At 38.7% G+C, this 15,574-nt stretch overlaps 3 protein-coding genes across 5 annotated transcripts in view; 1 reads left to right on the top strand and 2 right to left on the bottom strand.

The window, feature by feature from the left end:
- fsip1 (fibrous sheath interacting protein 1) overlaps positions 1-3,849 on the bottom strand; it is a 30,968-nt gene extending 27,119 nt beyond the window's left edge. For both annotated transcript variants that reach the window (XM_004082597.3, XM_020713380.2), the window contains exons 1-7: positions 3,590-3,849; positions 3,423-3,480; positions 3,200-3,360; positions 3,019-3,097; positions 2,855-2,935; positions 1,820-1,959; positions 1,493-1,612 (exon numbers count right to left, since the gene is read on the bottom strand). In XM_004082597.3, coding sequence (XP_004082645.1) covers positions 1,493-1,612; positions 1,820-1,959; positions 2,855-2,935; positions 3,019-3,097; positions 3,200-3,360; positions 3,423-3,480; positions 3,590-3,748 — 798 coding nt within the window. In that variant the 5' untranslated portion in view covers positions 3,749-3,849. The remainder of the gene's footprint in view (positions 1-1,492; positions 1,613-1,819; positions 1,960-2,854; positions 2,936-3,018; positions 3,098-3,199; positions 3,361-3,422; positions 3,481-3,589) is intronic.
- A 64-nt stretch (positions 3,850-3,913) lies between these two features.
- LOC101171294 (sushi domain-containing protein 4) lies at positions 3,914-9,988 on the top strand. 2 transcript variants are annotated; one of them, XM_011490437.2, is made up of 11 exons: positions 3,914-4,097; positions 4,635-4,777; positions 4,927-5,118; positions 5,199-5,390; positions 5,797-5,988; positions 6,201-6,401; positions 6,576-6,764; positions 7,303-7,497; positions 7,609-7,741; positions 7,820-8,208; positions 8,283-9,988. In XM_011490437.2, exons 2-11 carry the CDS (start codon positions 4,651-4,653, stop codon positions 8,306-8,308), a joined length of 1,836 nt encoding a protein of 611 aa, XP_011488739.1. In that variant the 5' UTR covers positions 3,914-4,097; positions 4,635-4,650; the 3' UTR covers positions 8,309-9,988. The 2 variants fall into 2 exon arrangements, with proteins under 2 accessions (XP_011488739.1, XP_011488740.1); XM_011490438.3 differs by lacking the exon at positions 3,914-4,097 and adding an exon at positions 4,315-4,431.
- LOC101171045 (sodium/bile acid cotransporter) lies at positions 9,820-14,700 on the bottom strand. Its single transcript, XM_004082595.4, has 6 exons — positions 14,382-14,700; positions 12,434-12,863; positions 12,153-12,357; positions 11,563-11,741; positions 10,447-10,646; positions 9,820-10,330 (listed from the first exon to the last, which is right to left on the bottom strand). Exons 2-6 carry the CDS (start codon positions 12,820-12,822, stop codon positions 10,221-10,223), a joined length of 1,083 nt encoding a protein of 360 aa, XP_004082643.1. The 5' UTR covers positions 12,823-12,863; positions 14,382-14,700; the 3' UTR covers positions 9,820-10,220.
- Between the last annotated feature and the right edge of the window lie 874 nt (positions 14,701-15,574).

Raw genomic sequence — 15,574 nt, 5'->3', positions numbered from 1 at the left:
CTCAAGAAATGAGCAGTTATAGCAGCTTTTCTCTCTATTTTTTGTTTTTATTCATGTTAATGTTAGGGAAAACTGATGTTCTTTTCAATATTTAGAAAAACACTAATATAATATAGATGCTCTTAAGCTACGCTAAGAAAACTGGAAACTTGCTTTACCAAACACAGTTTGAACAGCCGTGGCATTATTTTGGAGGAATGAGAGTGTTTCTACTTAGACATATAGTGGGTTCTTTTTGAACCAATGGCGGCCTCTGATGCCTAACGTGTAGGTAAATACATGTGCTCGTGTGGGATCTGCAAATGTGGACTGCTCCAGATTTACTGCTCCAGGTTGCCAAAGCTACACAGAAGTGTGGAGGTAGCTAGGACAAGACTCAGTAACATCAATAAAAAAGTGGGGTAAACAGTGAACAGCAGCTTTTCACGAATGTGTCTCAAGGGATTCTGCCAGGACATGGGTGAAATCCAAAGAACTAAAGGCACCACCTCACTGTCAAAATTCTAACAACATAAATAACATTTTGGCGACATGGTCATTAATAACCTCGCATTCACATTTTCCTAAAAACGTTAAATAAACAAAAATGAAAAACCCTGAGCATCTGCACTGCCTTCAGGTTTTTTTTCTATTTTTCATCACATTCATTGTTCTGAAGGTTGAGGAAAACATCATAAAAGTAGCAGACAGATATTTAAAAAATCCTGGCAACTTATTCTACCATTGCAGAGCTGCCGGGGTCAAGTTAAACGGAACCGCATGTTAAAGGTAAGCAGGATTTTTTCCCCCCTGCTTTCAAAAGGACTCCATCCTTTCTGACTTCAAACAAGTTTTTACAGCTGCCAAAGAGCTTATTAAGGTAAATTAAATCCAAAAAAAAAAAAAAATTTTCTAATGTGATTTTGGCAGCATCAGAGAAAAAAAAACTACATGAAGTGGAAAAGCTCTTATTCTTCTCACTGCAAGTCACGTTGTGTCTTCTTATCCCACCGCACCTAAGATCCCTGCTTCTGAATTCTGCAGTAGTGGAGGGAATGGCAGTGACAACAAAGTTTATGAAATGAATCCATAACATGCAGCATTTCAAGTGAACTACATATGGTTTCTGACATCTGGTTGCTGGTCTAAAATGCTTTGAGGACACTGAATCTTCCACCCAGAGTGCAGAAGTAGCTGCCAAACACTTATGAAAACATAAATATCTGACTAATGCAACCCAATTAGGTGTCCCAAGAGCTAAGAATCAGCCTAATTATGTACTGAGAGGTCTGATTAAAAGTTACATCAAATCACACAACGAATGTGGGAATTTTTAAAAGATTTTAAATTAGAAAAAAACAAAGACTTTTTTTTAAAGATGGTAGCAGAAGCAGCCAATGTGCACATGTGGCGCTCCCCCATAAGAACTCCACATAGTCAGTATTAACAAATAGGAAAAAGAGAAACACATTCTGCACCATATGTTGTCTTTTAATGTGCCTTGTCAGTCTACCTCACTCTCTGCGCCTCTGGCACTGTCCTCTTCCTCTTCGTCGATTTGTCGGAGAAGTTCAGCCAGACGTTCTTTCTCCGCACTAGTCAAAAGGTCTTGGCCAACTTCACCTTTTATCAGCTAAGATATTGCAGAAGTTTTAGATACAAAAAGAGCAAAAATCACAATTTGCAAAGCATTTTAAACTGTTTTTCAATGCAAACATTGTTTTTTGAGGGGAAATGTATGTGGGATGACTTTGGAGAAATGTTCCATGTCTTGGAAAGACTTAAATAGACCTTCTCCAACTCATACGCTGCACTTTTCCAAATGTGAACTTTTGGGTACCTTGATGTTTCTCTTGATGAAGTCTTTTTGTATGTTCTTACACTTGCTTGCTTCAAAGTGACAGTTTTTAGGCTGGCTGTCTCCAACGTCCTCAGAACATTTTTCAAAGGGCTCGTTCAAGCTGCCTGGCTTTGTCTTAGCTGTGAAGAGAGTTCAGCAAAACTTTGACTTTGCATGAATGGCAAAAAAAGAACAACAACACTTACATGAGACTGAATCCCAAACAACTTCTGCTATTTTACTTTAAATGATTTTTATCTATATTGAAGGCTAAAAATTATCATTGACCACAGTTTTAAGATATATACTTTATTAAATACATAATTCTGAAGGCCATATAACAAACGAAAATCCACAAAATGCTGTTATAGATTTTATATGTGGACAAGCACACCAAAGGTCAGGAGAAATTCTCTTTTTAGCTTACAGTGCCACCAAGTGGACAGCCTTGGTATGAAACCATTTCTGCTCCTCAATGCTTTAGGTGCGTCACTACATGACACTTCTAAGATAAGACAAGTGTAATTATATAAAAATCAAAATGTTGCATCTAGAGTTATCATTTAAAAAAATTAAATTATTTTTATTTTAAAGCTCCATTAGTTGTCACGCACCTAGGGGTGCAAAATTTGAATGTTGCATTTGAGGAGCAATCCCCGGGGAGACTGGTGAAGTGAAGATACTGCTGCGGTCATGAACTATTCAGGAACTATTTGGCAGTTAAATGACTCTGCTGTGGACTTGAACTCACTACCTTCCAGTCTCAGGCTGGACACTCATCCACTAGGTTGCTGGCTTTTTAAGTCATAACCCCTTTTCTCTCAAAAAGAGTACAGTATTTTACATAACGTCGTCTGAATTGATCAAAATTTGGAGGGGAAAAAACTGACTTTGACTCCAAACATATTTGTTTAGATCTTTTTGTTTTGTTCAGAAATGTTTACTAACTTTATCTTTAAAGCATGTTTGGTTAAAGTTGGTGTTTTGAACATGTTTTATTTATTTTTCCTCATGTCTGTATGTCAAGAAACTCACTTTTTTTGGTGTAATGCCTTCTACCATCATTCTGACAGTCTGGAATTTCCGTTTCAAACACAGAAACAAAGTCATCTGTCCCTTTAAGATAAAATAACAATTATTGAGTTTTTACTTTCTGATCTGTAATTTATAACACTTTTTCTGTGCATCTGTGTACATACCAGCATGTGCTTCCAAGGCCAAAAACTGTTTAGTGTTTAGAGCTTCAAGAGCACATTCAGAGTGTTCCTGATAATTGTCCTGAGAAGGAGAAATATAGATATAAATATACACATATTCTAGTGGCCAAATAACACTCAGATTATATATTTCTGCGAAGAAAAACAGCTTGATTGTTTCTACCAGAAGGTCTTGCCAGAGTTTTGCTTGAAGTACTTTTCTTTCATGTCGAATTTCTTTTTCCTTGCAGCTTTCTAAAGTCAATATTTCATCAAGTCGTCTCATTTCCTCCAAAGCTCTCTGTAGACAGCAATCCTCGGTGTCATCGCCACTGTGGTGCTGATCTGAAACAATAACTCTCATTAGGAATCCCATTTTTATTGCCCATAATGAAGAGCTAGTTTACCTTTACGTAACTGCCTGGATTGGAACAAATTTGAAGGTTCTTCGTTGCCACTCTGGATCTGCAACGTTTTAGTAAAGTTATCCAGCCTACAGTTAGTTTTTGCTTTATTTCTTTCTTTTTTTTTTACTGTAGCTTAAAAAAATCGAAATAATCTGCATTTATTTTACCTTTTTTTCAGCACCATCGCCATTAAAAACAGCAGGTCCAAAAGGGCTCGTGGAACCAACCGTGTCAGAGTTGCAGCTGGACACAAGGCTGTTTATTGGCTCCCTCAATAGTGTTTGTGAAATGTTATCTAAATGACCTCTCATCCTTGACATTTCCATTATAATAAAGATAACCCTAGCAAACAAATCGACTTTTTTATGTTTTGTTTACATGTTTGGTAACTACGGACGCCAATGCTCCCGGATATCGTAACTAAGGACTTGCGTTACTATGGGTGACGAGGGCCGTTGAGGCACCCCAGCTGATGCGACAGTCTGTACAGCTAGCTAGCGTAGCGAGTTAGCTAGATAGAGGGTAGTCAGTGGTTAGCTTAGTACCGATTGGCTGCTTTATCCGCATTTTTTATGCTCTTTTTGAATTTCTGTGTTATCGACGGGGAAGAAATATTAAACATAAATGTATAAAGTGTGATATTATTACGGTGGATGTTCCAAAACCGTGTTTTTGGTAAGTACTGGATCGATTTGTGATCCTGTTAGCATTAGCAAGAACCACTATATATCGATTACTGTTGGTGGCTAGCGTAGCGTCACAACAAAAGGCACATAGGACCTTTTGTCTTTCTTTGTCCTGTGGCTCGAAGTCTTCCTTCAAATGTTTAAGAATTGCGGTTATTTATCGTGTTTACGTGCTTTGTCTTGACCTTAATTTTGGCAACATTTTTGCCAGCCTTTAGCGGCCCTTTAAAATGGGTGTGTAGTGGTTTACGGGACATTTTCAGTTTAAATCCTACGAGATGAGCATCTCTTAAGTCGTCGCTTCGCTGCTGAAAATCAACGAAGTAGGTTTCTAGCTTGTTATTTTGTTTTTATTATGGCCTTCAAGCAATCTCGGAGTTCTATTTTTGTGTATTTACTGGTTTAGTCGTAAGAACGTTATAATCATTTATTTCTCTGGTTGGTTGTTGGCTAGATCTACAGTTTTCTGCCTGTTATCTGCTTTTAGTAAGATACCTTAATAAATACCTGATCTCTAAATTATCAGGTTGTGTTGACTTTGAATGGGGAAGATGTGCAATGGAAACATAAAGTCAATTCCAAATGCTTGTGGGGTCCAGACCTCACCCACCAAAAGAGCCTTCTTGTTGCTGCTAGTACTGACTGTACTGTCGACTGGGCAAGGCTCAGGTAAGATGACAAAATAGTGATTTCATGTCAATATATACTACATTTTATTAGATTGCCATATTTATTTTTTTACATCCTAACCGTGTGGCACAAATGCTCTTTCTGTGTCTATTTTAAGCATTAAAATGCTGTTGGGTCATCTCTTTCAGGATGTATGAGGCCATACATGGTCCAGAACAGCTGGGTCAACCTCACTGAGACCAACAGGGGCTCCTTCCCAGTGGGCACAGTTCTGCAGTATAGCTGTGACCCCGGTTATCTTCCAGATGGACCCAGTATTCTCACCTGCACTGCGTCAGGACGATGGTCCTCTGAGCCCCCTCAGTGCATACGCAGTGGCGGTAAGACACTATATCCCTGTTTTTAGTTTAATTTATGGCCAACTAGTTGTTAAAAAAAAACATTTTTTTTTCCTTTTTAGCATGTCTACCCCTCTCTAAACCAGAAAATGGGGGTTACACGTGCCACCCATCCCCGTGTCGACTCTTTTCCCATGGCACCATTATTGAATTCTTATGTAATGAGGGCTTTACTCTGAGTGGAGATTACCCCTACCTGACGTGTCAAGATGGACAGTGGGACGGTCCGGTGGAGATCAGTTGTGTAAGCAAAGGTTGGTCAGTCTTTAACATATTACTAATAGGCTGCAGTGCTCCCCAGAAATATGAATAAATCTGGGGAGAACTACGAGTTGTCTATAAAATCATGTCAACCAAAGCAGAGTTTTACTTTAAAAAAAAAAATTTTTTTACCTAATTTTAAACTTTTCCAGTTGCGTCTCTGCATCTTTTATTTATTTATTTTTTAATAAATGGATCATACTTGATTAAATTGAAATAAACCTTTATTCATCCCTCTGTCGAGAAAATTTGCACTGTTGCAGACATCTAATAAAAACATTTAGGAAAACAAATGATGAGATGTTAAAAATATTAAGTGCTAAATCACTCCAAATTGACCTAAAGACTGGGCTTTTTTTTAAACAAATTTTCTTCTACTTTTGTTTTTTTTTTTTAAAGGTTGTATAAGACCGTCCATGGTGCAGCACGGCTCAGCTAATCTGACAGACACCAACACCAACTTGTTTCATGTGGGAACAGTACTGCAGTACAGCTGTGACCCTGGGTACCTGCTAGCCGGGCGCAGCATCCTCACCTGCACCACTCTGGGAGACTGGTCCTCCCCGCCTCCTCGTTGCATCCGCAGTGATGGTAGACATTGATAAAATCCTAAAATCTGACCTTTTTCTCTTTTAAATGACTATAATGTTAAATATGGTTTGTTGTTGTGCTGAAGTTTATATGAAAACAGTGTTTTTACATCACCATAACATAACAGAGACAGATTTGAACCTGGCGAAAGGAATTAAGTGCTAAGATTTGAATGCTGTACTGTTACTGATATCATGTCTTTCCATTAACAGCATGCCCACCCCCACCTCAGCCTGAAAATGGAGGTTACACGTGTCACCCCTCTCCATGCAGATGGTTTTCTCACGGCACTGTCATACAGTATTACTGCAATGAAGGTTATACCATGAAAGGAGATTACAAGTTCCGCACATGTCACTACGGGAAATGGGATGACTCGGTGCCGGTCAGCTGCATCCCCGAACTCGCCAAAGGTAAAAAAAAAAAAAAAAAAAGCTACATCTATTGTTGAAAACGTTTACTGAGGTCCTTTATTTGGCTTTCTAATTTTTTGATCTAAAATAGTTTTGGAATTTTGCTGTATCTTTGCCGTGTGCTTTATTTTCAGGAGTTTGATCTCTTATTGATTCTTGTATTGTTTGTCTAAGGTTGTATTAGACCACTGTTGCTGCATGGCTCATCCAATGAGACAGACACAAACAGGAACTTGTTCCCGGTGGGAACAGTGCTGCAGTACAGCTGTGACCCCGGTTACCTCCTGGAGGGATCCAGCATCCTCACCTGCACCTCAATGAGACACTGGTCTGATGATCCTCCTCGCTGCACTCACACTGAGGGTACAAATACATCATGAAGTATTTGTCTTATATATGGATATGATTATCCATGGGAGAGTTGTGTCTAATTGTATACTGGAAATCTTGAAAACTAAAAGATTTCTCCAACCCAAAATATCCCAAAACGCATAAAATTCTATTTTTAACTCGTTTATTAAAGGCAATATTTTCTCAGAAAAATACTTGAATTCATCATTAATTTAAGAATAATTATAGAAATTCATTCAAAAAAAATCATTTTTGGGGTAGTAAAAAGATTCAGAACTCTGTACATAAAACCATTTTTCCCTGGTTTGTGTAGAATTATGAGTGCTCATGTCACCATAAGAACCTAAAAAACATGAAATAGCAAAATAAAGCATGTAGTTTAACTTGCTAATTCAGTCTATCAAGTTGTCTTTACTTTTTAGGTGTCAGAAAAGTCCTGACACACTTTTTTGTAATTTTTCTATTGTTTTTCTATTGTTCTATTGTTCGTTGAGAAAATATCTGTGCTTTTATTTTGTAAAATAACTGCTTGAACTCTTTTCCTGGGCAGGATGCCAGGCTCCATATCAACTAGAGAATGGGGGGTACTTATGCCACCCCCCTTCATGCCGAGTGTTTCCTCATAGCACGGTGGTTGAATACTTCTGCGACGAGGGTTATGTTCTAAAGGGAGACTACAAGTACCTCACCTGTCAGCTCGGACAGTGGAACAGCCAAATGAAGCTTAGCTGTGTCATGGAGCAAGGTAAAAAAAAAAAAAATACAGCAAAAGCAGATGCATCAAAGCCAATTAAGTTGTTATTTAATTTTTTATTTAACGTACAGATAAAAGTGTGAAATGTCCTTCTGTCCCCAGACCGTCATCCGTCTTTGCCTCTAGGAATGCCGGCTTTGTCCATAGTCGCTTCCACTGCGAGCTCCGTGGCTCTCGTCCTGCTTCTGGTGGTGTTGTTTGTGCTTTTGCAGCCAAAGCTCAAGTCCTTTCATCGGTGAGTTAAAGCTCCAATTGTTAAAACCAGAAAAAGAAGACTGTAGAGCCTCAATATTTCTTTGTCCTCTGTTCATAGGCGGGACCAAGGGGTGTCGGGGCAGCCGGTGTCCATCATGGTCGAGGGAGTCCAGGTGACTCTGCCGTCCTATGAGGAGGCTGTCAGTAACAGCAGGTCGACCGTGGTCAGCGCCGAGAATCGGGTCCACATTGTCCTGTCTGAGGGCCAGCACGCCAGCGCGCCAGAGCCCGGCCCTTCGAGGCCACCCAACCTCAAACAGCAGCAATCGGAGGCCGCAGAGACACAGCCGGCGCCGACGGCATCTTCCTCCTCGACACCGTCGTCGTCCTCCACCTGGGCCCTTGACCACGCAGGTGCTGCTGGAGACAGCTCCTCCCGTAGAAGGCCGTCTGCAGGCAGCGATCAACAAAGCCTCTCTCTGGACTCTGAGATGGACTACTCTGATGGTCAGTATATAAATATCTGTTTTTGTTTTGGTTTTGATTTCTTCTTTATGAAGTATATTCTCTGTTCCTCCCAGATATGCCATTGCTGAAGGAAGCCTGAGACTCACTGCAGCCTTTGGACTCATGCTTTGCTTCTCAGCTGTACTGATGAGCAGGAGATTGTCAACACAGATTAGCCCAACGCAAAGGCTCCGGTTGAGCTTCAGCTTCACAGTCACTTCTGGATAGTAATGGCTCGTCGCCCTAAATGAGCAGAGATTCACGTGTACATACACATGCGTACGTTTTTTAGGCACCCCAACTGTGCGTATGTTTTTTTCTTTTTGTAAAATCTGAAATGGCTTGAAGGAAGGGATTAGATTTAAGGAACAACAGTATACGGTGGAGTTTGCTCTACAAATCTGCAAACTCGTTTTACGAGATGGCATTTCACCAGTATCTCGTTTAAAGTTGCTCTCCTTCAACCACTTCAAGAGCTCATTGGGTAAGATTTACATTAGCAGAGTTGCATGAAGGCCATAGAGCCCAAATATAGTTGTTTTTTTTTAAAGACCCACTCCGATCATCTTTTGAGCTATTTTTAAAGCGTTCAGAGTGGTCTTGTATTAACGATTATGCAGTTTTTAGCCAAAAAATAAAACCTTTGTCGTTTTCTAGGACATAGTTTCTGCAGAGCAGCAGTAGTTCAGTAGACATTAGCCTCTGAGTTGTGGGCAGGACCGTTAACTCAGAGGAACCCCGCCCCTGTTCCTCTCCCAGTTGCTGAGAACTGTCTCTCCTGCTAGCTGACAGCTCCTCACACCCCCAACATAACATTATTGGTGCGGCAGAAATGGCGAGCATTATTGCAGCTATCCAGCCGTACAGTTTAGAGCCAGATTTTTGGTTCAGACGAGGAAAACAAAGATCTAGTCGTCTACAAGCGAATGCATCAGAATGGAGCGGAGCAAGGGGCTTGTGGCCCGCCCCGCGTGTTTTCTACTTAACAAATAAATGCATTTTTTAGTCTCCTCCTGATTCACAGCGAGTTGTATTAAAGAAATACAGTATTAAGCTTAATTTTTATGTCTCCTCCATCTTCAGAAAAATGCTACAAAAACATGTTAAAAACACAAATTTCATCGTAGTGGGTCTTTAAGATTTTAGATGAAGCATCCCAACTCCGCTCGCACAGTCATCCCAATTTTTTTCCAAATATATTCCCACTTAATGCTCGTTCTCCCCCCCTCCCTCCCCGATGGCCTTAGCTTTCCACTTCTATGCACAGGTGTATAAATAAGGAATATTCAAAGTGAATGTGAGTTAAATGCCTCCACCGCTTAGTAATACTATGTGTGGCTTTTGTCAAACATATCACTTGTAAACAAAAGAAAATATTGTCTTGTTAATTTATTGAGGAGAATTCCTGATTTGAAGTCGAAACATGTATGTAATATATTTGTGCCCAGAATGCTGTTGATCAGCCATGGCTTCGTCTAACGCCTCCACACTTCATGGAAATGATTCAATTGTTTTGTTTTTTGTCTCTTTTCTGTTCTATTGCATGTGGGGGAAAGACATCGGGCACACAAAAAAAGTATTAAGTGTACAGATTAGCATATTGTTGGTGGGTTTTTTTTTCTTTTTTTGACTGCCTGTTGAGTTTACTCTTTGGATTAATTAATTATTTTTTGGATTTGTTCGTGAAGATGGTATTTTAATATTTAAAAAAAAGGTTTAAGTTTTGTTTATTCTGTATATATTCCGACCAGTTTGATTAAATATAATTTGACATGCCAAAGCTTTGTCCATTCTTTTTTTTCCTCACATTAATTTTAAATTGTAATTTTACTCATGTTAAATCTGAGAAACTAATTTAAAAAATGAATTAACAAAGATTATTTTTAATTAAAATGGAATGATTGCTTTAGCTATTATATAAATACATGAATCCCATGTTGTTTTGTCTCTACAGGCGGAGTTAAAGAGAAAATCTAAAATACCTAGCGAGTCTTGAGTACAGAATGAAGCATTTATTCTTCATCTCTGCTGTAGTCTTCTTCAGCTGACCACTGCTGATTCTGCTTTAGCTGTTTTTTCTCCTCCTCTTGCTTGGCATCAGCGTACTTGTTTGTGTCTTTATCTGTGTAAGAGAAATTTATTTTATCTGAAATGCAAAGCTGCGCGCATACTCTGCATGAGCGTGCTCGTCTGACCCAATCCTCTCAGCAAAAACAGGCCGACAGCTGTTCCACTCACCCCCAGCTGGTGGCTTTAATGTCCGGTACGACGTGAAACAAAGGGCCATGAGAAAAGCCTCGCTGCATTGGAACGCCACGTAAATCAGAGGGAAGAGGAACATGGGGCCGATGACCTGAGCAGGAAAGGCCACCTTCAGGATGGCGGTGCACAGCTGGATGTTTTGAAAGCCCGTTTCCATGGAGACGGTTCTGCTGCATCTAAAAGGAAAAGGAGACTGTTTCTTATATTCTGGTCTGGGCCACTTCTTTTTGTATTTTTATGTATAAAAAAAAAAGAAGTTGGAGTGGTCAGACTAATCTATTGCTTGATGTACATTTATAATAATTAACATTATCTGTATTAAACACCTTGATGAATCAGTAGTGAAACAGTAAAGCCTTAAATTAAACAGAACTCCTCCAGAAGGCATCATTTTTGACTGAGTAAAGGTCTAAATGTTGTAATTATCTGTCATCGGGCTCAACAAATCAAATGCAAAAAGAAATAAGACATTTCTACTCAAAAACAACAACCTGAAGCTCCAGAGCCCCAACAGATGACAGAAATCATAACCATAGAAAATGTCATGTTAGATTCTACTTTCTAGCGTTCTTAATTTGAGTAAATCTGCCATTGCGGGAGGAATTTATTTGATACACGGTGAATTTTATTTTGAAAGGAATTTGCATTAGCTGCTGTCAAAAGCAAACAAAATTGCCATGCATAGAAAAATATAACACTATTATGATTTATCTATATTTATATGTTTCATTATATAATGGATAAAAGTTGCAGACTGTTGTGTATATGTATATACCTATTACTATGTATAAGTAAATCCATCTGTTATCTATCAGGTGAAATATTCAAACACTCTAAAGTGGTGTTTTTTTTATCATTTGATTTGAGATTTGAGGTTATTAGCAAAATACTCTTGAAAGGCGACCCTGAATTACATTTTTGTTTGGATTCTTATTACAAATGTGAGTATCAGTATGTGGACATTTTTCAATTGATCTTGTACTTTCCGAACAGCTTTGAGCAAAACAAAAGACCAAATTCAAAAGAATAGATGTGATTTCTGTTGTTTATATCTAGCATCTTGTATAAAAACAGCCTATAGACTTCACTTACTGTGGGCTGAGCTTACAAATGACAGACAGGACATATCCCAGTGTGAAGCCAATCAACGGCATCAGTGCAGCTGCAGTGAGGAGATCTGCCATGACAATCATCCATAGGACGTCCTTTACAACGTAGGCTGACAAGATGAAGAGAGTGATGGAGGATATCAGAAGAATCCACAGACCAGTCTGTCGAGAAAAGGAAACAGCAGGTTCTAAATGTGAGTTCAGCTTCCCTCAATAAAAGGAAAATTTCAAAATAAAACCCCTTTTTAAAAAATTTCCATCTGGAGCTAAGTTTGTCCAAGAGGATCAACATCTGTTCTCCGTTAGCAGTGAAAGGCTAATGGCTTCCTGTTGTACAAATTTTTGTTTTTTTGGACCATAAGCTACTCCCATATTGTGCTGAATGTGTAAACAAGAGTGAAACTGAATAGATTTTGTGAAGTTCATTCCAAGATTTTCATTTCCAAACCACAAATGACTCTTTAAAAAAGTTCTTGAAAGCTTTTGGGGTCATATCAAAGTCTTAAAACTCAATTTTTCTATGTGTGGAAATTGTGTTCCCGTAAATGTCACCTTCAAGTTCAGAAATCTTACTTTTTTCACGATCAGTGAGTATTTTGGTTTGTAGTGATTGATGAGAATGCCAATGGTGCTGGCTAGCAGGGTGCAGAGGATGGTGGTGACAATGCCAACATACGGCACAGCTTTTTGCAGCCCGGGAAAGCCTTGGCAGAGGATGCAGAGCAGCAAAGGCATCAGACCCAAAGCGGCAAAGGTGGAGCAAGTTGTCATGACGATGCTTGAAGGAAATAAAAGTATCACTTTGACACACTTGTCAGACATAATTTTTTTTTTGCCAGGAAAAACTGCCTTACCTGAGATTCATGTCACCTTTCACAATGAGGGAAAAAATGTTTGATAGGGTCCCTCCTGGACAGCAGCCACAAATCAGCACAGTCACTGCCTTAATGGGATCCATCTGCAAGACTTTAGCCAGACAGAAGGCAGAGAGGGGCATGATGAAGAACTGGGCCAGCAACGCAATAGCCACACCTTTGGGTTTAAGGATGTGGGCCTTGATTTTGGAGATCTCCATGGTGCAACCAAGCGAAATCATTGTGATGAAGACAATGGCAAGGCTCAGAAAGTTTATGGTCATGTTCATGGCTCTGAAAGTGGTTGTGTTGCTCATGCTGCTATTGCCCGAGAGGCCTCCATCGTTGTCGATGAGGACTCTGTCAATGCTACTGTTTATCAAGTTCATCGTGACAGATTCCCAAAGTTTCAGTTTAATGTAGTCTTGACCTGGCACACAAAAAGGAAAAACATGGACATTTTAGTCGGGTTTACCTATTAAATGATCAAACAGAACCACAGATTGCATGATGAACATAGTGAGTCACTTTCTATCTTTTTCTGAGACAAACAAAGAAAAAAATATTTAAAAAAGTCACAAATAAAACCTTTACTGTTAAAAGAATCAAAAATAATAATTGAATGTTTGCCTTTGCATAACTGAACTAAAGATGCACACTGTCCAACTCTTTTGTATCTTTGCATTACATTAACTAATAGCTGGAGTGTAAACACAGCCAATAAATTGTCTTTTTTTTCTTTTTCCAAAAAGCTTCCAGATCCAGCTGCAGCACTAGAGCTCAAACAGACCCTATAGGATTTCACAATGAGATATGATGACACGACACTCTTAACATGCAAGGCATGCCACCTTTCTGTTACATACACACCAAGGAAGCATTTCAAAATTTAAGGAATCAACCAAAACTGGTTGCTTTCAATTCTGTATTTACTAAATCGACATTAAATGGTTGCATAACTTCTTTTCCTGGATATTATGTTGTTGTTTTCTTCTCTTCCTTAAAAACTTTTTTTATTGACAATGAGCCCCAAAGATTATTAGCATGCTCAGTTGAAACCAATCTAATGGCTATTTTGTTTTTGACTTAAGTTAAATACAAGTAGTATATTTAAGTAGTATATTACTGCATCTTAGAGTTTGAAAAGAACAAAAAAACTCCTCTTTGATCATATTTTTGTAAATCGAGAACAAGCAAATTCCTCAAGTCAAAGAAAAGGCTTTACATGGATCAGAAAACAGAAACATAAATGATGTACTTTTTAAAACTGTATTTATTAGACATAGAAAATATGTGTGCCAAATGTTTGCAGATCATAAGAGTTCGATCTTCCTTTTGCACACATATCCAAATATTTTGTCAAAAAATATGCACAGCTGTGCAGTTTTGGTTCCTAAAACTAACCACTGGGTTTAGTTTGGGGGTCAAAAGTAACCAAAAAAGCATACAAAGATAAAGCAACTAATTAAAATGAAACAAAACCTAAGATTTTAGAGGACTGCTCGCTCTGTTTCCACACTAAAACTAAAAGAACAAAGTGTTCCTTTTCACTCATAGACTAAAAACTTATTTGCCATTGTACATCTAAGCACATGAAATTTTGTAGAAGAGATCTGGCAGCTTAAAAAACTAAATAATAAAAACAAATGTGTATGATGTAAATATAAATCGTTAGCATGACTACATATTTTTAAATTAAAGTACTTGATTCCACCCCCCTTAAGCCTTATAACTCTAAAGTTGCCACAGTAATATGTATTGAGCATGTCTACGATTTAAAAAGAGGTTAAAATTGCAACCATAGTAAGCAATCGTAACTATAATTTTAAAAAAAAACACATATTGTGTAAGCTCCAAACATTCTAATGAAATGGTTGTTTAAATCTGCTTCAAAGCCTGAGCCACATCTAGATATACATTCAAAGTGTACCCAAATCAGCTGTCCTACCTTTACTTTTTTAAATGAAATGGCTGCTCAATGACAAGGTAAACTTTCTTGCGTTCAGGTCACTGGCTTCACATGGTGCTCTCTCCCAGACAGTGTTCCACTGTTGCCTCAATTTCTTCTGTCTTGCCCCCCTGCATTTAAACTCCTTTTTCACATGGTCCCATGACAACGTGGACGGTGTAAAGTGCAATCTGCCTTCTAGGAAAAAAATGCAAAAGCAGGTTTGAGATTGGTTTAACTAAAAACACATTTTAAAAAAATGTTTTCTTCTTCTTTTTTCTCCCAGTAATTTATACATCTTGGCCTCACTTTTGTACTTCTCAAGGTGATGAGTGACAGAGCAACTATTAAAGAAACAGAACATCAGGTCTTTTATGTTGCCAAGCAGACACGATGTTCTGTGAAGAAAAAAAACCCATAGCACGATGACTTCTACACAAAGCTGGCCAACCCTGGTCCTGCAAACCTACCACCCTGTCCTGTTCTCCTTTCCTCCTTTGCTACTGATTAGCTGACTCAGGTATCTCCTCGTTCTGACTAACTGTACATATTAGATGCAGGTAATGAGCAGCAGGGAGTGAAGGAAGAACCAGAAGACCTCAAGGACCGAGGTTGAGCAGCCCTGTATTTCATGTTTTATCTGTAAGATGAAACAAATCTGAGTTCAGTGTGTATTTTCACCAAAATAGATCTATTTTGATTACGAGAAATATTTTTTATTGAACTTTTCCAACCAGTTAAAGGTTTTCTTGGCAGACTTTTGCATTTATTTGAATTGATATGCTAATGGGGGGGGGGGGGGGTACATTTAACAGAATTGACATTTTTGCACTGTTTTTATGGTTCAAATTGAGGTCAATCCTGATGTAAAGCATGTGAAGTCTTAATTCCTTCCTTTGTATCAAAGGAAATCAGTTTTATTTAAGTGGTGCCCTGATTGCAACCTTAAAAGGGTGCCAAGAATTAAAAGGTTATAAAGTTTCAATTCTGTTCACATACACAATAGGTCTGAGCTTTTAGAATAGGAGGTATTTATGAATGGGCACACAGCTAAGTTGGTATCTTTTGCTTTTAGTGTAGCACTTCAGAGATAACATTATATGGGTCAGGAGAAAACATTAACAGCTCAAACATGATCACTGACAGAGGGTGAGGCCTCCAAGAGGGCATCAGTCTCAGCATGGGGGGGTTCT

This window comes from Oryzias latipes, chromosome 22 (genome assembly GCF_002234675.1).
Source record: "Oryzias latipes chromosome 22, ASM223467v1".
Lineage (NCBI taxonomy): Eukaryota > Metazoa > Chordata > Actinopteri > Beloniformes > Adrianichthyidae > Oryzias > Oryzias latipes.
Note: the sequence above shows the minus strand (reverse complement) of the source record. Positions and strands in the feature narration are given on the sequence as shown.